The sequence below is a fragment of the Coccinella septempunctata genome, chromosome 4 (genome assembly GCF_907165205.1).
Source record: "Coccinella septempunctata chromosome 4, icCocSept1.1, whole genome shotgun sequence".
Classification (NCBI taxonomy): Eukaryota; Metazoa; Arthropoda; class Insecta; order Coleoptera; family Coccinellidae; genus Coccinella; species Coccinella septempunctata.
Window position 1 is genome coordinate 5,916,897 of NC_058192.1, and position 25,324 is coordinate 5,942,220.

The 25,324-nt window shown below is 34.0% G+C and overlaps 1 protein-coding gene across 3 annotated transcripts; it reads right to left on the minus strand.

The window, feature by feature from the left end:
- Positions 1 to 219: 219 nt before the first annotated feature.
- On the minus strand, positions 220 to 19,571 carry LOC123312476. Of its 3 annotated transcripts, none has more exons than XM_044896922.1 (3): positions 19,292 to 19,571; positions 8,407 to 8,923; positions 220 to 2,105 (listed from the first exon to the last, which is right to left on the minus strand). In XM_044896922.1, the coding sequence occupies exons 2-3, from the start codon at positions 8,669 to 8,671 to the stop codon at positions 742 to 744; spliced, it is 1,629 nt and encodes a 542-aa protein (XP_044752857.1). In that variant the 5' UTR covers positions 8,672 to 8,923; positions 19,292 to 19,571; the 3' UTR covers positions 220 to 741. The 3 variants fall into 3 exon arrangements, with proteins under 3 accessions (XP_044752857.1, XP_044752858.1, XP_044752859.1); XM_044896923.1 differs by lacking the exon at positions 19,292 to 19,571 and adding an exon at positions 15,796 to 15,922; XM_044896924.1 differs by lacking the exon at positions 19,292 to 19,571 and adding an exon at positions 9,990 to 10,008.
- Between the last annotated feature and the right edge of the window lie 5,753 nt (positions 19,572 to 25,324).

Here is a 25,324-nt window from a genome sequence, read left to right on the forward strand (position 1 = left end):
GTACGTCTGTTTAACACTATTCATACTACTGATATTCATGTTTTTATAAGCAGCAAACGAAGTGGAAAAAGTTTGACTAGCCGAGATTCAAGATAATATCCTTTGTCCCTTTACCACTGATGAACTGATAAACGAATCCTTGCGATAAAGATATTTGAGACACTGACTCATGTTAGCATGCAATGACCAAAATTGAGAACGAAGAATTAAAAAACCAAATTCCTAATTCAATTTTTATTGCATATTCACAATACCTTCTCGAATCACAAATAACATCCTTCATGAAATAAATTTCTGTGAATTATATTTACATTTGTACAATATTTACTCTTACATTAGCGAACAATCTTCAAAAATTTATTTTACATAGTAAAATGATCATCTACTGAGACAATCGAAAATCTTTTTTCCACTGCTTTAGTCGAAGGGAATGTTGAAACGAAACTGGGGAATCAAAATATCTACATATTTTATAGTAAGTTCGATATTCGGAAATACACCTACAAGTATCATATAAAGAAGACTATTTTAAACGTAATATTCGAAGATTTTGTTTTCAGTATTCGTATATTAAGAATCTAATATTTGGTTGATACTAATAGCATGTTACATTAACAAGCATGTATTAAATCTTTGAAATTCAACAGAGAAACAACGAGTCAACAAGCGAGATAACTGAATCTCTCTCTTTATTCTTCTAAAGATGAAGCCACTGAATTTCTTGATACATAAACTTGGGATTTAGACTGAAATGATGTTGGCAACAGGACTAGCAGGTTCTTCTTCTTCATATCCACTTTCATCGCTGTAAGAACTAGCCGCATCTTCTTCTCCCTTTGAATCCCTCGGTTCAATCGTCAAACTTTTCGGTAGCATTGTTTTCTTTTTGAACACTTTCAAAGAACTGAAATCCGAATGGGTCTCACCAACAGGTACCAAAGAAACTTCATCATTCGCCGGTATATTATTGCTGTACAGGTTGTTATTGAAAATTCGACACTTCAAACTGTCTGTACTGCCTGATTCGAAACTTCTTACCCTCGCTAAGACACTACATCCCACTTTAAAATCTAATTCAGTCTTTCTTTTGTCCGGTTTAGAGGTTTCATCTTCTTCCGGTATCGAAGATTCTTCTATGGCGTGAAAGAAGACTGGGTCGACTTCAGAATTCACAGTGCTAGCAGACTCGCATCCACTGGAGAGTGAACCTTCGTCACTGTCTGGAGGTATAAGGTCAGGTTTGTCTCCAAGGGCGCTATACCATGCCCTCTCGCAGGATTCTAATAGATCATTCTTCATTTGATTCTCCAGCAAACTGTCGAGAATCAAGTCGGTCTTCGCTTCGTTACTCTTGATCGAATCGTTTAAATTCTCCGTTATGTCAGGTTGATGACATATGGTTCTAGAGAGGGTTTCCTTATCACTAGTTTCTTCATCACAGGCTTCGTTGACAGGTACTACAGTGAAGGATTTGCATTTCCTTCCGATGTCCCTGTATATGTGTTTTCGTTTGTCGAAGAGACAGCTGGCGCTGTCGTGGTGTCGTAAGATCTTAACGTAGTCCATTCTTGACCCTGCCGCTTCTTCTTCCTCCTCCAGGATGGACTCCTCGATCATGGTCAGTTTCGGAGCGGACTTGGAGCGTTCCAAGGGTGGCCTGTAGCTGTGAGAACCCGTGCTCAGAAGAATCTTTCGTCTGGGTATCGTTGGGTTGTCGTAAACCGAATTGGCGAGCGATAACCTTGCATTCTGTCTGGATATTTTGTCTCTGCGGAATTCTGTAAGGGCCACTGCTAATGCTTGATTCAGTTCACCTTCTATTTTTTTCGCCATAGAGGGTGTTGAACATAGGACAGCGTGACATCGTAGTTCGTGGCGTAACCTTCGGCCTTCATGTCTGTATACCCAACAGAATAACCTGGGAAACTGGTCTGGTGCTGCGCAATATGTGAGACGGTGAGCCCAGTATTCTGTGAGTCCATGATCTTTGGTAGTTGCTTTTAGTCCGCCATTGCTCACTGCTAAGGTCATCCTGACTTCAGGTCTGGAGGAATGAGTGTAGTTGCGCCATAGTGTTGCTAGAGGCTTTTCGACACAACCGTCACCTGTAAAGAAAGAAATAACTTGAAATGGAGAGGAAACAATATCAACAATATGTTGTCGAAGTAAAATAAAGACACACTTATAAGTTCTAGAAATAGGGGTTAGGTACATCTCTAGCTAGATTACCCACTCTTTCAGCCATACAATATCAAATTCCTCCCAAATTTAAATTCTGACATTTGAGGAAATATGAGTTTTTTATCGAGATCAATTCAGGTACATAATTGGGACATAAATAACAACGATTGAAGGGTATGGTAGACAAGTCTTCATCATGAAATTATTCATTTATTCACCCAGTTTCAAAGTCACGCGAGAAAGTGAAATCTATACAGATTCCATCAAACATTAACTGGCATCCAATGTGAATACAATCTGAATATCTGCATACAGATTTTGCGAACCGTGACCCACTGAACTATTTCGTATCATAATCTTTTTTTCCTGTCCTTCAACTAGATCCAGCTTCCGTTGAAACAAAAAAATCCGAATATAGTGGATAGTATGAATATTGATAGGCTTTGTGATGTCTTTTGTAGACAACCTCCGCACTAGGTAATTAATAGAGTGAGGAAATGGGTTGAGGAATTAAATAACCGGTGTTCCAAAATGACTGTTAAAGATTCCTTAACGACCCTGTAATTACTGCAATTTAGCGGTTGCAATTTTCAGAGACATTGAACATGCCGATCTCAACACTTCTCTGCTCAATCGGTGGAGGTATAATTTTCCAAATGTGACATTACAAACCTTGATCTACAAGAAAAACTTTTCCCCAAAGGCAAGTCAATCACTATTATTTGTATAATGTAAGATAATTATTCAAGCACTGCTCCATTGAGCATTATTATGGTCTTTCTACGAAAAGAGCCATCTAACTCATTAAATAAGGAACAAGCTTTAATTTTGAGGCTACCGAAGGAATGGTCAAAAGGTTTAAAAAATACCAACCAGGGGTATTGGAAAAAATTAAAATGATTGAACCTTAACTGAAGCGTTAGTTCAATGACGTTCATCAATGTTATGTTAATCAACTGCACCTATAGGTTCGCCCACATATATTACGGTATTTTACTCGGATTCGACAGTTTTAATGACTTCATCGAGACCATGTTCATTTTAAGATTAAATAGTATGGAAATTAGAATCAGTAGGCATAATTATTGAAAGCATTTAAAATTATTGAAACGATTCAATATTTTTCAAAAGAAATGTAAATATCGTCATTTTACTTTGGAAATCCATTTTTCCTGTAAAGTATAGAATGATTGGTTCGTCAGATGAATTTAATAGATGGAAAGCACGATTTTACGAATACCTAGGTTCTTATATTCCTATCAACAGTATCATTTTCTCATTATACAGGACTAACCAGTGGAAAATCAACATTTATCATTAATTAATACCACAGAATAAATTGAGAAATATCATCAAGTATCTGCAGCTTCCTTTATTGCATGTAAAATTCTAGAATCCTTAATTTTTCCGTAAGCACTGCTACTGCTTCTTTGAGAATTCTTCAATTCCAAATACATACTCTAAATTCTCTATTTCTATATGCACAGCTCAATAAGAACTAAAAGAGAAGGAAATAATTTAGAATTATTTGCTCGATTTTTCAATTAACTGGAGTAGAATAATTCTGTTATCTACTTTTCCCGTTTTTTTCTTTCTTTTTACCGACCCTGAAAAGGCAAAACGCAGTTGGGACATACATGCATTTCCTATAACAGTTACAACTAATTAACTATACTAATGTCGTTGTTTATGTAACTCGAATAACGTTATAATTACTCGCATTGTTTTAAAACAATGCGATAGAAATGAGGTAGGTTCACAATTGAGGTAAACCCAGTTTACCAGCACTTTTTTCAACAACTCAATTCTTCGAAGTTATGATTCTGTGGTTTATGAGTGTTTTCCTATGTCCATACTGGTTATGTTGGATTCATTACCATCAGGCAACAACATGAAGGAACTTGCTTTCGAGATATAATAAATGTGACATTCATTCGTCATCACAAATCTTTCCATGGATGACATTTTTTGGTATTGCAAATCAAAAATTGATGTGAACTCTCACAGATACGATGAAATTCTGCACAGCAAATCAAATGTCTCTATATACTAAAATAGGCCTATACAGCCAGTCATAGGTGGTCTCTTATGAGTTCATGTTTAGATCAAGTTGTCCACATATGGACATATGGAAGCAGGGTAGTGCTGCAGGTATTCAAGAACCAGTTCGATATAAAATTATGCGTATTATTATAGTCTTCGTCATGTTAATTGTTTTGTAATACCTGCATGAAATAAAGATGGAATAGCTGTAGGAAGTTCACGGTAACTTTCTCTGCATATTTAACCTCTATAAATGTCCTGATTTGTTCCTATATACTTATTTTATGGGTGGATCTTTCGAGTAACTACATGATAAACAAGGGATAATCAAAAACCACATTTCGAATTGAAATTAAATTTTGCTTCTTTATGAATCGAAAAAACCAAAGTTTAAAGAATAGGTAAGTATACAATATTGTTATTGTTTCTTTGAGACCGAAAAAACCACCATTTTTCATTTTACCAACATTTCCTCGACAGTTTTGTTGACGAGTTTATCAGTATGCAATTATGAGCATAAAAGGGAAATAGGTTTACTCACTTCATGTTCAATAATAATTTTCAATGGGAGTTGAGAAGTGAAATTCACGAAAACTCATTTATTTACCTATAACACCTAGAGTACATACTCGAACGTTAGTTTTTCCGTCTTTTTTGAAAATTGGAAACTGATTTTTCGAAACTTATTTACCTAAGCTTGAAATGCGCAACGTTGTGTATTATTTTTTGTTACATAGTTGTCATTTATATTTCATCAAGTGGACTCATTCTGTAATTCTAAGACCACAGTCTGAACAGCTCAAGCAACAGTTTATTTGCACAGCTTCCTAATGGGTATTTGACCCATTTTGTTTGAACGTCTGGTAATCAGTGAATAATTCAATAAAAGATAATGATAATCATAGCTAACGTAATTCGAACGGCTGCATGACTTTGTTAAATTGCACAATCTATTTTTAAATCGTTGTAAAAGGAAGTAATCCCCTTAAGGAAATGGTCATTTTATCAGAAAATGCGTCTCTTTTTGTAGATAATGTTTCTTTGGGTGTTTTCATAATTCTGAACAATTGTTTCATATAAGTATGTAGGTGCAAGAATTTTATGTTTTCTTGAACAGTTGTTGCATGGGTTCATTGTTCATTGCTTATAATACCTAAATATTGCTATTGTAAATTATTATAGATATTTCACAAAAATTTACGAATATCGTGGACTCTACTCGTGCTCGTGTGAACCCAATTTCCCATTTTCACGATATGGAAATCCCAATTGTAGTTGCGTGCTTTGAGGCAGTTTTCCATTTCCTCTGGTGAATATGCTGACCTTAGCAGAAACAGCACGTTTCTAGCAAATTTGATTAAGTGCTACTTTTGCTTCATTACCTCGCATAATGAATATAACAAAGGAAAATAATCAATCCCTCTCTGTGTTTCAGGTTTCCTCGGATGGGGTTTATGAATAAAGAGATCGAAATCAATTTATGAAAATAAATACAGTCGATATGTGTAAAAATTGGAAAAAATGTTTCAAGAATCACTCGATATAATGGTTCATCATCAAATGAGCTTGCCGAAATATTTATATGAGTATTTATGTTGAAGGATTGCGTTGTATACAAGAAGTAGATGCATAAGTTCAAGATATTTTTGGCATGAACTTGTGATGGGTATGTGATTTTTGATACTCGAGTTCACTGTTTTTCTAGAACAAAATTCGGAGTGGTCTTACTTTCAGTCGTTTCTATGTATTCATAATTTTATTCTCATTCTTCTATTATCATCACAGTCATTTCAAGGCCCTATCACACATATTTTTATCACGTTTTCACTCCCATTAAGTTATCAACAGAAAAACGATTCATTGTTAGTAAGCAGAAATCCATTAAATACATTCGAATGAGCTCCTTAATTAGCAATTAAACATACTTATGGTATCTCATGGGTTGAAAGGCCTATAAAAAAATACGACTGCCGAATTTTATATATGAGGTGCTTGTGAATACTTTTGGAACCAAAATGAAACATTAGCATATAACTATGGAAGATAGATTTAAGCAAATTGTACTCGAAACAAGTAGGTATAGATGAGTATGTGAGGCATAATATGACTTACTCGAATTTCTTCTCTTTTTACTTTTCAAAATAATTGAAGCGAAACCTTTACATTGGCTTCATTTTCGAATAATAGCCATTCGCTTCTGAAATCCTTGTGAAAATTTCTCAAGAACAAGAGTTCAACAAATGACAAGCGCATTCTTCACATTTGCAGACTAACCAACAGAGATTTTCCCACACTTTCTCTGCATGAATATATTTACATCCTAGAATGTTAGATGAAGTACAAAGACGTAGATATGTATTGCTATAATGATACTTCATTGTTTATATTAAACTGCTACTTCATAGTAGTTTTCCCAGTAGTTTTCATATTTCTGAAATATTTTTTTCTGGCAGCCTTATAACTTTAGATAAGTTACTTGGGTGGATATGGCCAGTGTGGTTCTGAATTTGAACAATCCTTCAAAATTTACAGAACCGACGTGAGATATTCTGGATGTTTGCCAATTATACTTCAGTATTTCATTCAACTCAGGAAATCATACTAACGAAAACAGATAAATCATCTAATTCTATAACCAATCAAGGCAATTTTAATTTAATTGTTCCATTTTCTTGATTAAATTTGGCAAAACCTTGGAATTATTCATTTTGAGTAACTGTAACGATGTGAAATAGAGTATTCGAGATGTTTCATTCATTGACTCAACAATTTTGAATTTTTGTAGATTTTAAGCCTGCATGAAGGTGAACCTCTATGCACGAGTTAAACTTAATATGCCTGTCGATATTTAATATTTCCAGCACTATCTAGATCTGATACTTATTGAAAGAAATTTATGTCAGGATGATGTGTATACTGCAATTTGATTTTTCTCTGACATCATAATTTCAGCACTAAGAATTCACTACTTTATAGGGTTGTTTCATCGTTTGATTTGGGTTGATTTTCAGAATTTCATCGCTTTATTTATATACATACTCAATTTCACAATTTTCTTGTATAATATCAAATTTTGAGTTTGCTATTACTGTCCTGTTTTCAAAACTCAAATGAAGAAACAAAGTAGATATAAGGCACTAAAAAAATATCTGGGACTTCAGCTTTTTTGGTTAAATTAATTCAACGAAAAAAAAAAGTAAAAACTTCACAGAATTTTCTTTCGTTGCCATAACTGAGCTTCGCAACCAATTAATATCGCTAGACATTATCTCACGGTTTCGAAAGATAACAACGTTCAGGACGATACCGAATCCTTGAGATTATGCTAAAAGAATCGTCAATTTATGCAAATACCCAAAACAAAAAATTACACAACATAAATGCGAACTGACATCCAAACAGTTCGATAATATTTTTTTTATTTCTGGCTGTTTGGTTTGATGTCTATAAGCATATAATTATCATCGCCATAAGACGTGGAAGTAATGTTTTAGAAACCAATTCCAGGAAATTCTGGTCTTAATGAAAGGCATTAGTTTATGGACACCGAAGAATAATTTAATGTTATGGGTAGCGAGGCTTATTAGATAATATAATTATGGCCGGGAGCATAAAGTATGGTACTTTTTGTTGCAAAATGTGAAAGAAGCTGAGAGTGGTGAGTATTTGCATATTTTTGTAACAACATATAGTCTCGTATCCTTCGTATCTAGAAGACACATATCTGATGAGATTTCGAAAGGAAATTATCAAACGTTCTTGGCAAATTTTTCACGAGATAAGATCTTAAATCAATTAAAAATCATTCTTCAAATGAATGTTTTCTTATGCAAAATTGACCAGTAAATATGTCCTTATGAATGTATGTGTTTTGCTAAAGTACCTACTTTAGTAAGTCCAAAGCTACTTGGTTTCTCTGGAAAAATCATTTCCCCAATATTTCTCACAAAACAGATTCAATCAACTCGAGAACAAAGGTCAAATATTTTATTTTAATTTGGAATTTCAATGAAACTAACGGAGTACTACAAAATTATACGCTTACAGTAAAAACAAGCCACTTCGCTCAAATGCAAATTCGGATTCCGCATAGATTCTGAGCAACTGATAGAATAAATCAGTGCCTCAAAGGCGTTTCTTAGTGACCATTTAGAAAAAAAGATGAATATGAGATCATCTCACCTTTAGCCCAACCGGTTACGACGTTGCCGAGATAGGCCACTTTGTAGGTAGGATCGGGCCTCGAAATAGTGGCACTGGCGCACCTCCTCAGTCTCAGTTTGTTCAGGAAAATCCTGATGATTTTCTTGCCCTTGTCCCTCTGGTACTCCCTGGATGGCATCTCGCTGTTCAAGGCCTCGATTGAAGGCACCCTCTTGCCGTTTTTCATCGAATCCAGTAGGGCAGCGTCGATCTCATCCTCGATAGTCTCGTCAGTAGGCGACATTTTTTTAAAAGTTCGAATACCCGAGATGTCACTGTTCACTGAAACGTTTCAATAGCCGGAAATAAGACTAGACCGAGGTTTCCGGTGATTCAAGGTGGTTGGTGCTTCACTAGGGTTCCAAACTTCACATCACAACAACGTCCAAAGATTACGAACTTATCGGAATTTTAACTATAGCCTCAGGTCCTCCAGAGATTTGTTACATTATGTTTCGGGGTTCAGCTTCCTTGTGACGTCAACCGTGTTGCTTGTCTGAAAGGAAAACAATTTTTATTAGCTTAACGAATCGGGTAAAGAATGCAAACTTTAAACGTAAATACCGGTTGTGTCAAGTCGAGGAATTAACGAAATAGGATTTTGCAAATCCTTGGAGCATCAGTTCTCAGCTCCTTCGGAGAAAACTTGTAAAGAAAAACTGATTTTAGTGAGTTGGGCTTGAGAAAACGGACATATTATATATTTTTCGTTTTTCTGGAATAATTTCCTTCATAATACGAAAAGTTTGACGCACTACATATTCCTTTCGTCATGCTTTAACATGTTATATCTTAATCTGACTGTTCGAGTATGTCTCATGATATTTCTGCCTTTTACAATTCTTATGAGCGCTGTCTGATGGTACAGCTCCCCCTATATACAAGTTATATTAATCTGACATCTACATCTCAATAAAATTTGATATACAGAAATCAACTATCTTACAACTCTCAATACCTAGTAAACGAAGACGAAAGAACAATTTGCAAAAATTAAGTCGAGAATTTAACATGGTTTATTTGATTCCTGATTTATTGAACCATTCAGCTGGATATGTTTGTAAATTTTATCAGGAAATGTGTACCTTTACCTAATTAAGAATGAATATTTCTTGCGTCATTCGCAGAACATTAACGTTTGTTTAATATACTTAGCGCAATATTTCATGGTCCACTGTTTAACAGGTGTAATGAAGGTAAAGTTTTTTACTTTTCTTCAATAGATAATGTGAAAACTGTCATCATAGGAACATCTCTTTAATGAGTCCATTGTTTCATGTAATTAGATACCAATATAATCGATCAGAAACACCTAACTCTTATCTTTAGGATAATCATAATAATAAAGTATCTTGAAAATATATTTTAGGATTTGTGTAACAGGGAAATGGAATAATTTGCGATTTGTTATACAGCAAAGTACATTCTCATGTTCTAATGAATAATTTCGCACAAAAGTAGCTGAGAAATAGGAGCGTTTTGTAATGAAAAAAAAAAAAACAATGATTACGATCACATTGGACACAAATCACTGAAAAAATACATGACATTTCAACACTTACAACGAGGAAACATCCAGAAAACATGCCTGTTCAGAGTGACCTTCCATTCCGTAGGTACTTTCATCGTCATGATTTCAGAGTTCCTACTCAATTTTTTCATTTACGACCTGGTATGCGTATTTTATAAGTAGGTTCGATTACTTGATAATTAAGCTTTGTTTTTTTCTAGGATTGACAAGTGAATCTTCAAATCCGGCTGAGAAGTAATGGCTTATACATGTAAGATCTTCTACAGTGAAAGGTAATCTACAGAGTGAGTAAGAAATACCTAACGCTCGAAATTCATATCCTTGCTATATACCATTTTGTGGAAAAAGCTCAAACAGGTCAATTCTTATTTTAAATTACGCAACATTTCATGCTGAATTGAGTAGTTTTTCCTGCACCCTCTAGGATGGGTGGAGGGTATTTTTTTTAATTTCCGGTAAAAAAATATAAATAAGGAATAGCAGGTGGCAGGTGGTTTAGGTCCTGGACAAAAATCCCCACCTCATATCTGTCTGAATAGTATAATTCAATATATTATCAATTTCCAGATCAACGAACTTATAAGGAATAGAGAAGAGAATGCATTTTTCAGGAAATGCGATAGCTACAGCTACCAGGACTTTCCAGGAATAGTATGAGATAATATTATATCTTATAGTTAATTATTATCAACGAAAAACCAACATAAAACGTGGTGGTTTTGTAACTTGACCTCATTAAGATGGATTTTGCAACTAGCTATAGGAAACGGATGCGGAAATGAGGAAACAATCTTCTTTCTAGGAAAATATTCAACTATGCTGTATGCTATACCACTATTGAACCACACTGGGAAATACATTTGTTCCTTTATCATCTATCAATTTAGCATCTTTCATATTAACACCAGTTGATTATAACAAATGAATTTTTCCATTCAGAAATATAGAGAAAAGTTTTTATTTACATTTCCCCAATGAGCTGATAGACCATAACTTAAAAATTAATCTGTTTATGTGGAATATCTAATACAAAAATAACAAAAGTTATATTTAACTGACATGGACTTGAAACTTGATATCAAAAACACCTGTTAATACAATTAATAAGTGTCCATAAAATTCATTGACATCAACAATATTTTCTTTCACAAACATCGGTTTGATCTGCTCCGAGGAAATTAGGATTTGAATCAGTGTGACACTATTAAAAGATTAAAATTGTGTTACCTCGCAATTTATATTCATTGTACCTACTTAATACATGTGAATATTATACATCATAATAGTAGTAGGTAAATACCTTCGCAAACAGCACCTCATTATTCACAGTCTGACCAAATAAAGTCAATGAAATTTCTCCAGAGGTGAATCTAATTGTCAATGATTATTAGCATGGAATTCAAAACAAATATTTTCTTTTCGCATAATATTTTAGGCATTGATTGTCGCTCGTATTTTTAGAAATAATTCAGACGTTATTTATTCTGTCTTATCTTCACCAGGTGAAAGATTCATAAGGATAATATGTGTACAAACTGGAATATAGAGATCTTCCTTCTATGAAGTGGAAAATATGACATAGGTACTCAAATTGAAAAAAACACATTGTTCAATTAGAGGTGGTGAAACTTCTACCTTTAGAATATCTCAATTAATCATTGACAAACTGGGGGTAAGAATTATTTGCATTCCAAGAATAAAACTGAAAGCTCTGTATTCATTTCATTTAATTCGTTTTTCAATAAATAGAAAACGCTCGACAAGTCGTGAATAATTCAATTTTAAAACCGCATTTTCGTCGCCTTATGGAGATGTATGCAGGTCATGAATTTGCCTGATTTGTATGATAGTTCGTTGAATGAATTCAGCAAGTGTGGTACTAAAATAAAACTTCCTTGGTAGAAATCGGATTTCCTGAATTTCGAACATCATTTTTTGAGCTACCTATATTCTGAATCGAATTCATATTTATTTATGAATAAAACACCTATCCACAAAAATATAATACCTCCTCAAATAAACCTGTTTACACAGGCTGTTCCTAAATTGGAGGTACTAACGAAGGGGGGTCCCATAAAGATGTGGGGTATACATTTTGAAATAATGGAGTGAATTCAAGAACATGCTCCCAAGAAGTTTTGAATATGCCCTCCTGAAATTATAAATTTCAACGAAAATAAAACTACGATAACCGAGTTTATGTTATTGGGACATACAGGTGGTCTTTCGGCATTCAAAAATTTCAACACGAGATAAACAGTTTATCAGCAGGCAAGGAACTGCGACAGACTTTGAAAGAAGTGACTGTTATAAGTGATGCAACAACGGAATTTTGAGTACCTTCTTTTATATGATAGGAATTGTACAAATAAAGAAGCACAGGTTATCTTTTCATTATTATCTTAATTCTCTTTTATGTTCCTAGAACCTCTTAGGCTGGAGCATTCCAGTTGATTACTAGGAGAAAACCCGCTCCCAGGAGTGGTTTAAGATTTGAATTTTGCCGGAGTAAACAAGACTCTTAATAATCCAGTATCATCAAACAGCTTCTCCTGCATTAGATGAATTTCTTGAAAAATATCTAGAGAGTTCGATTATGTCTATTTGTAACGTGCAAAAAGAGTTATTGAGCTAGACTTTATGAATCCAGAAAAGCTTTCGTGTAAAAAAATTGGTATTCTCTTCAGCAGGCAATAATCAACGATGGATTTTCGAATAAATTATGGTTAGACAAAAAACAATAATCATGGTTACCCAGACAATGCAGAAACCTTGAGTGTAATCCCAAAATAAAATTCATGGCTTACCGCAAATCTGAAAGAGGCTATGTATTCATTAAAATGTAACCAAACAAAACATTCTATCTGCTTTCCTTACTATTCATCCTTTTCGATCCTCTGGATTCTATTTGTCAAAATCCAAAGCAGATCAACCAAGGATATTGCAAGTGTGTAATATCTTTGGAATCAACACAGAATTTCTTACTTTACCGGAAGTACAGAAGCTTTAGGAAAATGTTGTTATTCAGAACCACCTTATGCATGAAATAGCTGTTTTTCCACCGTGAACATGAGATGCGGATACATTACATTTGGCAGAGTGCACAAAACGGTGGTTTATGTTTTCTGACCAAACAAACCTATTGTGAGATTTAATAATAACCCACAGTTCAGTGAGTTTGCTTCTATTATCAGTGGACAAACAAATTCTTGTCCCTAACGGTACAGGCGTTTATTGTTATATAAATATTTATTATGAAAATGAATTGAGGTTTATCGGGAATCCTGAGAGTTCGACAGGATTTTCTTGAATTGAAGCTGTAATATCTGCATTAGGTATAAGAAAATGAAAAATTCGAATGCTGTAATATCTGCATTAGGTATTAGGAAATGAGAAATTCGAATTCTGGCATAGTGACTCTAGTTCCTATGGCGAGCACGTTCGACATTGAAATTGTTTCGAAAATTTTCTCTTTTTGGAATAGAATGACTGCTTAATGTTACTTCTTGTTACATACCTACTCACGTCTATTTTTATTGCAGGTAGCTCATGAATATTTATATGGAATATGGCTGATAGAAGTAAGCCAACAGAATTTGTTTGCTTGTATTCTATCATTATATAATTCTTCATTTATTTATCCTTCGCTATGGACAAAGAAATGAAATGTTGTCAACTAGCAAGTCATAATTTCTCTTATGTAATATACCAATGTAGGTATTTCATTTTTCTTTATTTTTATACATAGATACATGTGTGTGCTAGAAGTTTCCCAGGTTCTAATTAATCTCGTAATTAATTGAATGTATACTTCGTGTCTCACAAAGGAAGAAACAGACAGAGAAAAAAAGGGTTAGGAATATAATTCCCAGCACTCTATTTCCTTTACTTGAAAAATGCTATTCTGAATTGTCATTGAATGTGAGTATATAATGAAAGTAGTAATAAGGCAAAGTTACGAACCCAGTCATTTGAAACAGGAAATAGTTACTAGATTTAAATGAAGTTTTGATTCAAAATTGACCAGCCTTCCTTAAAAGGGATGAGACTCAAAGGGTTTTATATATCTATCTCAAAACGCGGAGAATTTCAAATGAAATTCGAAGGTATGAATTTTGCTTCACACTTTTGGCTGGCTCTGTATGTTGAGGACAATTAGTGAGCGTAAATCAACCTTGAAATCAAATTGAAAATCCTCGTATACCCAAATGACTTCTCTGGGTTCACCATTAAATAGCCTTCTAGGTCATCCCATACGATGTTCCAGAACACTATAAACATATTTCAATTTTGGTAGCTCAATTAAATCAAATTATAACAGACGAGAGGAAAAATGATCATAATTACTACCCGATTCACTCCGATGCACTCAATAACCTGAATAACACCTACAGAAATTGGTCTCTAGAGTTAAGCAGTAGAGAGGATAGACCGTCCTGTACAAAGTTTCAATTTCATTCTCATTCTCGATAACGTGACTTGAAACTTGAAAAAAGACGCATGAGTTCCTTTTCCATTGTTTGAAACATAACCTCATTGCAGATATCGAAGTGGGGTCTTAAACACCTACACATCGGCTGTAGATAACTTCGTTAAATAGACAGATCGTGACTTCGATATGAACTTGAGCGTATCAAGAAAATTATTTTAATAGGAACACAACAATGTACTTGAGATGGAAGAATGGTTCAAAAAATCTAGATATATCCTTATTACTCAATCCTCTCCTGCAGTGGAATAATTCGAATTCATCATGTTAAGTATGGAATACACTGCTCAACAATTGATATTAGGTTATTTTAGGGAGGACAGTCAAGTTCTAGACAGCTCTGCCAGAAATCTATGGTTCGGATAATTTAGTGTTCCTTTGAGGGGATTATTGATTATTATTTTCGAAAACACACAAAATAAATCAAAACTTCGAATTCACTAATCTCTGGGAACTAATTCTGAACTAATCAAATTATTATTGCCATTTCAGGGCCTCCAAATTCTTATCATTCGCGATAATATATATGAATAACATCAATAATCTTGAGCCTATTTACAATCAAAGATTCAAATGGCTACTCCTTTCATTCTGAAAAATCCTCATTTCCTTAATACCTATTGGAAGATGATTAAAACAAGAATCGTCATGTAAAATTGTGTTCAATATCAAATAAATTCCTTATCTAATAACAACAGTTCAATGAATTGATTATGATTTATTATTCGAACCGAATCACGTTCATCTAGAGTACACCACAATTATTAACATTCTCCTCGTTATTGTTGATGTGAACCCCAAGTAAATATCATCCCAACTTATGTTTGAGATAAGATCCTTATTACCAGAAGTCCTATTATGATGTTTAATTTAATTTTTCGACCATGAAATATGAAGACGCGGAAAGTGTCTTCAAAACAAGGAAATAACCTAGGATGAAACAAATAAATCCTCACTTTTGTCGACAGTAGGGCTCGGGCAGGGTCAAGGAAACCGTAAAACTTCTCATTTGTCTTCCACAGCATACGAAACTTGTTTTAAATTCGAATAAGGATGGATAAAGAATTAACATAACATCTAAAATTCAGTACGAATATTCCAAGAGTTTCCTTGGTTTAAAACCTCAATACTGAGTGATATCTATCTACTCAATGTCTTGAAATTTTCTAAGCTTCATCCCTAATCTTGAATCGTACAGTAGGATATCTTTTTCCATTAATCATTTCGAACTATGAGATGAAAACCTATTCTATTACAATTTATTTTTTCAAATTTTCAACTAATCGTCTTATGTTCCGTATCTCTTTCATCAGCAACATATTGGAAATTCTACATAGTCCATACTCACTCCAAGAAATTATAATGCTCATTGCCTCAGGATTCACCAACTTTTTTCAGTAACTATCGGAAGGTTAATTTCATGTAGCTTGTTCGTCGAGATGAAGATAAAAACTGAATAGTGTTGCCAAATAACGGAATAAAATTAATAAAGGTTGCAAGGATAATCTTGATCCTGAATAAGTGGGGGTAATGCCATTGTCAAGGTTCACCGTGAAGTGGTGGGGATGAAGGTTAAATCGAGAAGCTGTATGTGAGATATCATACTCAATTTTTATACCTTCATTTTCATTCCGAGAAAAAATGAGCTTTTTTCTGAAATTTATTTCTATTGATTCATTAAATGAAAATATACAAAACGCATACGCGATTTCAGGTGAAACTCATAAATTAATATTCAAATATAAGAGTAGAATTTCAACTTTCCTCAGGTTTAGAAATCCAGTTATGTTTCTTCTTTCATAAAAAGAGTGAATGGAATGGCTACGCCATAAAAGCAAATATTTATTGAGCATCGATTGATCTTGAATAGTACACGCTTTGGTAAAATGATAAATATTTTAAGCTATTGTACTTGTTGTTTGCTTTAGGCACAAAAATAATACCTACATTGAGTAATCACATTTCAATTTGATATTATTTTTTCTGAGTCCATGCAATGATCCTTTTTGAGTAAGATGGTACTTCTAAGCGAGAACTATAATTGAATACATAAATGATAATGACATAATTATGTATTTGCCTACGGTAGAAGTTATTGAAGTTCAACAAGATGTGTTTTGTTTTGAATGAAATTGTGTGGAAATGAATTCAAGCGGGGAATTTTTCATTGCAAACCTTACCCTCTGAATATAAAAGGAAAATAATTGTTCTCACACAAACACACAATTACCAAACTGTTGCTTATTACGATGTTCGATAGAGTAATGAAGAAAATGATCGAATGAATCACTAAAATAGTTTCAGTTTCAGCAATTATCACCAAAGTAATTTTCTAGTTCATTTAATATCAATTTCAACTCAGTTCAATGCAACTAGAAGAGTTGTTGTATATGAGATAATATAACTTCATATTCACTATCACTAAATGAGAAGTAAAGGACAACGATATGAGATCGAGATTTGAAACTTCATTAGTGATAGATATATTGATGATTCGTTATAAACTGCACCAATATTATATCTGTTTTTCAAAGAACTTTATCATATTCATTAGAATAAAAGAAACAATTACACTAATCAATATTGATGCATTTGGGGGTTGATTATAATATTCATAGAAATAAATTAACTTTAATAGAATTCATATCGAAGTTGAATCCACTTGTAGCTTCTGCAATGGAAAGTTCTAAATTGTGAAGAAGCACCTGTCAAAACTGTGAGGATCTCACATTAAAGTCACCATTGACTGGAAAACTGGTATTTCAAAAAAGATCAACAGAGGCCTGGGACGAAATATCTACTCAAAAAGAAGATTCTTCCTAACACCATTCAAAAGAGAATCCATGCAAGCATTTGCTACTTCAATCTACAGAAAAGCTTAAAATGCAATAGGTATGTCCATATCCATTTCCTATACCTACTTTATATTGTACAAAACATTTTGAGGACTCAAAAATGTCGAATACAAGCTCTGAATTCAAACATCAACGGATGGATTCTTTGTTTCGCCATCATAAGTGCATCTTCAGGTGATCATGTCTTGTAATTGTTCGAAAAGTTGAAATTCTTTTTGAACTGCAGTATTTGATCAGATCCTATGCATAGGCCATCTGGTAAGCGGAATCCTGAAGGAAATACCAACACGCAGAGCACCTTCGAAATGATATACCTAGCCAGAGAGTAATAACGTAATGCAGACACGAAATTAATCATTATTACGAATAATTGGATCATCTATTAAGTCGTGAATCAGCGTTGAAAATTTCAACTGGATATGTAGGTATTGTTAATTTTGCCGAAGCTCAGAGAAAAAAGTTATTTCCTGGAACGATGTCGTTAGTAATGGACTAGAGTTTTTAGTTCTACCACTTATTAAGCAGTTCATCGAATCTGTTCAGGGTTCGTAAACTTGACTTCCTACACTTCTGTTGGCTTGGATACCGATCAATTTATGCGTCAATTTTCAAACTATGTTAAGACAACAGCATAAATAAGCATTATTTTTGCATTTCGGAATATTTGATGTGAAAAATTCAACTTATTAATGCTTAAATGAGTTGCGGAAATAGTCTGTAAATCATAGAATTAGTTGGGGAACTAGAATGAATCTAGAAGTGGTAGTAGATAATCAATAAATAAAATTATTTTTAGTTTTTTTTATTGAATTTTGTATAGATCATTAAATCCCCCTTCTGATAAAACGGATACTTCAATAATAAACTGATTTAAATCAATCCAATCTGAAAAAAATGCCTATTTTCATTTTTGAAACTTATAGTTTCAACTCACATAAGAAGATCACATTTTCTTCACAGAAATATGATATTTCAAAAAGATCTCAATAAGTTTTTCCGTAGATTTCAGTTGAGACCTTATATTAAGAGGAAAATTTCAATAGGTATAGAAATTCTGAGAAGAAATAGCCAAAATGCAATTCTTCATACTCGTGGAATTTGAATCACGATGAATATGAATACTTATTCATAAAAACGGATATAATTGAAGATGATCCAGATGATTTCATTTGAACACATGAATAAATTGAATCACAAAATGTATCTACCTTAAACAAATTTAATTTTTTTTCAGTTTTCCAACTGATACGACAAAAACATTATCCTGAATAAATCGAAAGCAGGTTATTACCATTTTCGAGGAAGAAATGGACGAAAAACAATCTCGAATTTGTGTGCTTAGTCATACCTACATATAAATGAGTCTGGTATCCAATCAACGTTTTTAAGAAAAATACGATTGATTCCACATCAACAATTTCATTCGCTGTTGAATTCTTAACTACACTACAAGACATCTGTTATTCTAAATGATCCGTATGTCCTAAGAATCAATCAGGAATCTAACTGGAAATGACATTATTGCAAGATTCAACCTGTTGCAAGCGGAATTCATTAATCTATTGAAACCCGAAGTATGCACACTATTGCACACAACAAACAACACCAATATGTGATGCTTCACTCAGACGAGTTAGAAAAATGTTGTGGAAATGCTTCGCACTCAAACCGATAAACTGTTACCTACTTTGACGACAAAAAAATGAATAAAACGCAGAGTCGTGTAGAATACATACATTAGAGGATATATGAGAATCAAAAGTGAATAGATTTTGTTTCATTTCACTTTGGTTTTCTGTAAAATTCGATTGGGACGAAATCGAGCGTAGAGAAACAAGAACGGACCACCACTTCTGCAGATCGAAGTCAGCTGTCTGTTCTGTTTCAACATCCACACCTCCGACAACCTGATCGCTAGTCACACCTATACAAGGAATTTCTCGCCGAAACAGTCAAGATTACACGTAAACAAAGGGAACCTTCACTTACTTTATTGTTGCGATAATAATCCAAAAGGTCTAGATCAACAGAACAATCACAATAATCGAAAGATGTCGGGAGCAGAAGAGACACTACGAAGACTATAGCGAGAGAAATAACACAAACAAGAAACCCGTTCCGTGGTGCGCTTCGGAGATGATGCCCAATGAACGCGACTCCAGCACTAGTAACAGTTTACTACCAACTGTCGATTCGATTCAGAATTTCGAAGCCGGTGCCGTCGGAGAATGTGAAACCCACAACTAGGTTTCCTTTCCGGTAGGTATACACTTGATGTACACGGGGATATTAGATTGAACGTCTGGGGAAGACGCAGGTGCATCTGGCTAGGTACGAGGGCCAGGTCGCAAAAACTCGTACAGGGTGACAGGTAAATAGATCTTCACTGAAAATTTCTGTGTTAAAACGTTGTCTTAACTTGTTGTAATATATTATGATACCAACAGAGTAAGTCTTTGACTGGTACATATATTTTAACTATAGAGCCTTGAGTTCAAAAGAAACACTTTTTTCCCTTACTGTTTTCTCCTTTCCGGCCTAGATAAAAAGTTGCAGCCATCTTGAGTTGTAGTTTAAAATTTCCCTCAGAAAAACAACCTGGATCTATGCCACTACACACTACACATTTGAGAATCTTACGGAGTTGCACTTACCCTAAATACCCCATTTTTGGAATTTCAAAGATATAAGATAAGATATAAGTAATATCAAATTACTTGAGAACAGCGCATCATTCGATAAAATATGAAGAATAGCTGATTTATTATAACCGGAAATCCCAATTTGATCAGGAGATATCGCAGATGGAAATTTGCAATTTTCCAAAAAAGCCAGTTCGGCGATTTAATTCTAAACTAAGAGGAATAGGCTTTCGAGATTGCTCGCAATAGATTTAGCGTGTTCGAAAACCTATATTTGCGTACCAAACTTTCGGATATCTAATACTGTTTACCAGAAAATTTTGAAATTTTCCATTTTTCAAATTTTGAGTTAGGTATCTTGCAGAAAAAAATCATAGTAGATTTAAACGTGATACTAACTAAAAACTAAAAGAACAACCTTTCTAGTGATAAATTTCGACATTTCATCCACACCGGCCCAACCGTTCGGTCTTGAGGAAGTTTTAACTGAACCCAACTTTTTGGGAATTTTTCGAAGGTCAGCTTTCGAGTAGTTTTTCTTCCAGGATAATTATCGTTGATCTACATGTGATACATATTCTGATAGAGCAATTCTGCTAGTAAAAAATCTGAGAAGTTCATCCATCTCGGCGCAACCGTTCGGTCTTGACGAATTCTCAAGTGAAATTTGGAATTTTTGAAAAATGCCATTTCCAGAGTGAAAATCTAAACGAACGGAGATAGGCTTTCGAAATTGCCTTCAATAGATTCAGCGTGTTCGAAAACCTATATTTTCATACCAAACTTTCCAAACTCTGACACTGTTTAGGAGAAAATAATTTTTTTTGTTTTTCCACTTTTCATTTTCGAGTTGACTTCGAAGAGCTCTCTGGAGTGCAATTCTCTATTGAATCATCAACTGTTCGGTTTTCTAGAATCTTCAAAACAAGTTCTATGCACTCCATATCCTAGGAGAGTAATTGAACATCCTGATTTTTAGACAGAGTAGCAAATAGGTGATTTTAGGGGGGTCTAACCCCTTGCTCATTTTTGACCTGAAAAATCGAGATTTTCAAAATCAAGTTTTTGTGCTAGGGTGGAAGCCTAGGCAACGCTGATTATATAACTGAAAATCCCAATTGGATCAGACGAATATAACACGAGATATCGCAGATTGAAAATTGCAATTTTTGAAAAATGCCATTTCTGAAGTGAAAATCTGAACGAACAGAGATAGGCTTTCGAAATTGCCTTCAATAGATTCAGCGTGTTCGAAAACCTATATTTTCATACCAAACTTTCCAAACTCTGACACTGTTTAGGAGAAAATAATTTTTTTTGTTTTTCCACTTTTCATTTTCGAGTTGACTTCGAAGAGCTCTCTGGAGTGCAATTCTCTATTGAATAATCAACTGTTTGGTTTTCTAGAATCTTCAAAACAAATTCTATGCACTCCATATCCTAGGAGAGTAATAGAACATCCTGAATTTTAGACAGAGTAGCAAATAGGTGATTTCAGGGGGGTCTAACCCCTTGCTCATTTTTGACCAAAAAAATCGGGATTTTCGAATTCGAGTTTTTATGCTAGGGTGGAAGCCTAGGCAACGCTGATTATATAACCGAAAATCCCAATTGGATCAGACGAATATAACAGGAGATATCGCAGATTGAAAATTGCAATTTTTGAAAAATGCCATTTCCAAGATGAAAATCTAAACTAACGGAGATAGGCTTTCGAAATTGCTTGCAATAGATTCAGCGTGTTCGAGAACCTTCATTTTTATACCAAACTTTCCAAAATCTGACACTGTTTAGGAGAAAATAAGTTTTTTTGTTTTTTCACTTTTCATTTTCGAGTTGACTTCGAAGAGCTCTCTGGAGTGCAATTCTCTATTGAATAATTAACTGTTTGGTTTTCTAGAATCTTCAAAACAAATTCTATGCACTCCATATCCTAGGAGAGTAATAGAACATCCTGAATTTTAGACAGAGTAGCAAATGGGTGATTTCAGGGGGGTCTAACCCCTTGCTCATTTTTGACCAAAAAAATCGGGATTTTCGAATTCGAGTTTTTATGCTAGGGTGGAAGCCTAGGCAACGCTGATTATATAACCGAAAATCCCAATTGGATCAGACGAATATAACAAGAGATATCGCAGATTGAAAATTGCAATTTTTGAAAAATGCCATTTCCAAGATGAAAATCTAAACTAACGGAGATAGGCTTTCGAAATTGCTGTTAGGTTTTCTGGAATCTTCAAAACAAATTCTCTACACCCCATATCCTAGGACAGTAATATAACATCCTGAAATTCAGAGTAGAAAGTAGGTCATTTTAGGGGGGTCTAACCCCTTGCTCATTTTCGAAATCGAGTTTTTGTGCTAGGGTGGAAGCCTAGGCAACACTGATTATAAAACCGGAAATCCCAATTGGATCAGAGGAATTCAACAGGAGATATCGCAGATTGAAACTTGCAATTTTTGAAAAATGCCATTTCCAAGATGAAAATCTAAACGAAGGGAGATAGGCTTTCGAAAATGCCTGCAATGGATTCAGCGTGTTCGGAAACCTATATTTCCATACTAAAATTCCGAATATTTGACACTTAATAATAATGCATGCTCAATTCGGGGGAGATACTAATCGTACACCCCCTGTAACTTTGTTGTAATGAGTAGAGTCACTTATTTATTATCAACCGCCTGACTCCTACAAGAACTTTCAACTAGGTGTTGAATCAACAAGATACCTCTGACGAAATACGTTAGACTACACGGTTTATGATTATGCCGCCTTGTACTTCCTAAATCTATGTTGGACACTTATAAAGAAAGAGGATAAAGGAAGTGCCATTGTTATCAGGTGAAACATCTTGAATTGGTGTACCTAGTATACGCCACCTGCTCTTTTTCACTCAAAAAGACGAATTAAATTTTTATTTTTTCAACAGGGCTCTCGTTATTTCTCCAAAATTTGTGGACATATCGTTCATTCTACCTGAATATTGGGTGTGGTTGTTTGCTCTTTCTTTTATTTGCAACCTAGAGATACATTTGGTGACATCAATAGAAATAGGCAAGTTGATTCAGAAGCAGATTCAGATTGTAGCAGGGACAGCTGCAATATTTGGAAAATTTAATGCGATCGAACTTATTTTTCCCAAAGAAGGCATGCAAAAGCAATAGAGCTCAAAAAATCATTAGAGCGATATTCCAAACTCAGGTTGTATTGAGTAGATACAAGAAGTTTCGACATTCTTTGAAAAATCACAATAAAATTCCAGAATGTGCTGTTCTAATTGAGGATTACATATTTTAATATCAAAAAGTCATTGAGCTCTTCCTCACATTTTTTTGCTTTCAATACCATTGTAAAAAACAGACTCTCCTAAGATAATTTAGCAAAATTCATATATGCAGCTTTAGATTACAATTTTCCAAAAGCACTTCTTTTAATGATAATTTTCCATCATCATAAACGTGAATATCATTCCATAAAGTCGTTTCGCTGAATCTAAATAAAACATGTTATTGGGAAACCTTTCGTCCGACAGTTACAACATTGATAATATTGAAAACAATATTCATCTGCATTTCTCAGTTCAGAAAATGGCAACGAAACATCAATTCAAATGTTTCAAATTTGTAAAAACCAGAATATCAGTTTTCAGAAATCTGAAAACTCCTGAAAACATTGTTGGGCAAATTTTACGTAATGTACAGAGTGAAATATATCTGAGTAGGTGTGTGATTCGTGACTTGATGATAGTGGGATTAGAAATAAATCAAAAGATGGTTGTTAGCGATGCGATCGTCAGAAATGATAAAGTGTAGTATCATTTCAGTTTACAGTTTTATTACGTAACAAAATAAGACGAAAACCGGACGTATCTCAAACTGCGAAGATGTTTCTGGTTATAAACATGAATTTTTCGTTCTATTCCTACGCAATTAAACAATTATTGTCCATTCTTCATTGGTATATCAATAAAGAGTGTTTTAGACGGATCTTCCACCTTCCACGATAATTGAATGATGCAGTCTATCGATTAAAGGCAATAAAAGACAACAATTATAGGCATTCTTATAGTATAGAGTTGCAAGATATTTGCAATTGAAAGTTTCATTGAATTATTGATTTTTTCTGCAGGAATTGATCCTAGACAATTATAAAGAAGGATACGTATTATGAAAAAATGCTAAACGAAGTAGAAATATTGAAATTTTTCTCGTGAATGGCTTGAAATGACCTGGAGATCTTCATATGTCAGCCTTAGAGAATTGAAGGAGAATAGGTGAAATGAATATTAGGAAGAAATGATTCAACCACCATAGTCATGTCGCAAATTCGATGCTAACAATGAATAACTCTGCAAAATGCATGCGATATGTTATAAAATATCTTATCTACGTTATCCTAAAACTAGCAGTGATAGACAATCAAGCTTGTTTTGTTATTTGGCAGCTTTTATTTTTTTACTGACGTTCTCAGAACAGAATTACCTGAAAGAAACTGAAATGGAAACTTTGATAAATAGGTCAAAATTATGCTTCATCCCAACAAATGGTAGAGAACCGAAGTTAAAACTAATAGATGTTAGGAAATGTTTGATTTAAAATAGACCTGAAATAAAGTAATTAAGTAATTTTTTTTTGGACTAGCAATTATCATTTTATACGGATTCACAAATTCGAAAAATTAATTCCCTTTGGATGACTAAGAGTGATTTCAAAAATATTCTTCAGCAAAAAATTAATTCTCAGGGATGTACGAGAATTGGCTGAGAATTATAATACTTTCTGTGTGTTTCATGCTAATCTGTTTTATATAACAATGAAGAACTGAGGCTTTTTATCGAATGAAAGAATGCCAAGCGCTTTTTGATAAAAACAGTCCGAAGAATGATACTGATGATAGTCAATAAAAATAGATTAACTGTGGGAGTTTTATATTCAATCGAGTCAATACTCAGGGCACAATTGTGGGAATAATAATCTCATTTCATGCTTTATATTATTAATAAATTATTGTTCCCAGAACCCAGACCTTTTTTCAAGAAAACACTGTAGCCGTGGGAAGCTTCAACAGGCATGCGAGTGTTTAAAAGCCATAAATATGAACTGGATCTTTAGGAAAACAACATATTATACGGTTGACACTTTAGTAACTACGTTTTTAAATCGGACCATTACATCATAAAGAATGGGATAATAGTAGCAGTGCAATTTTTATGTCCATTTTTCATTTTATTACCAATCACTGTATTGAAGGTCCAAACTTTATTGGAGATTTTTAATTAACATTCTTTCGAAGTTTTGAATATCCTGATACTTTGTTGAATTATATCCGATAATGAACCCTTGGAATCGGAAATCGGACACAAAAAAACATTTTGTTTTG

What these genes read in the sequence shown, in the direction of transcription:
- LOC123312476 (XM_044896922.1), bottom strand. Translation starts at nt 8,671, where the DNA reads ATGTCGCCTACTGACGAGACTATCGAGGATGAGATCGACGCTGCCCTA. An exon ending in CGTAACCGGTTGGGCTAAAG is followed by an intron (nt 2,106 to 8,406) that starts GTGAGATGATCT and finishes CTTTCTTTACAG; the next exon opens with GTGACGGTTGTGTCGAAAAG.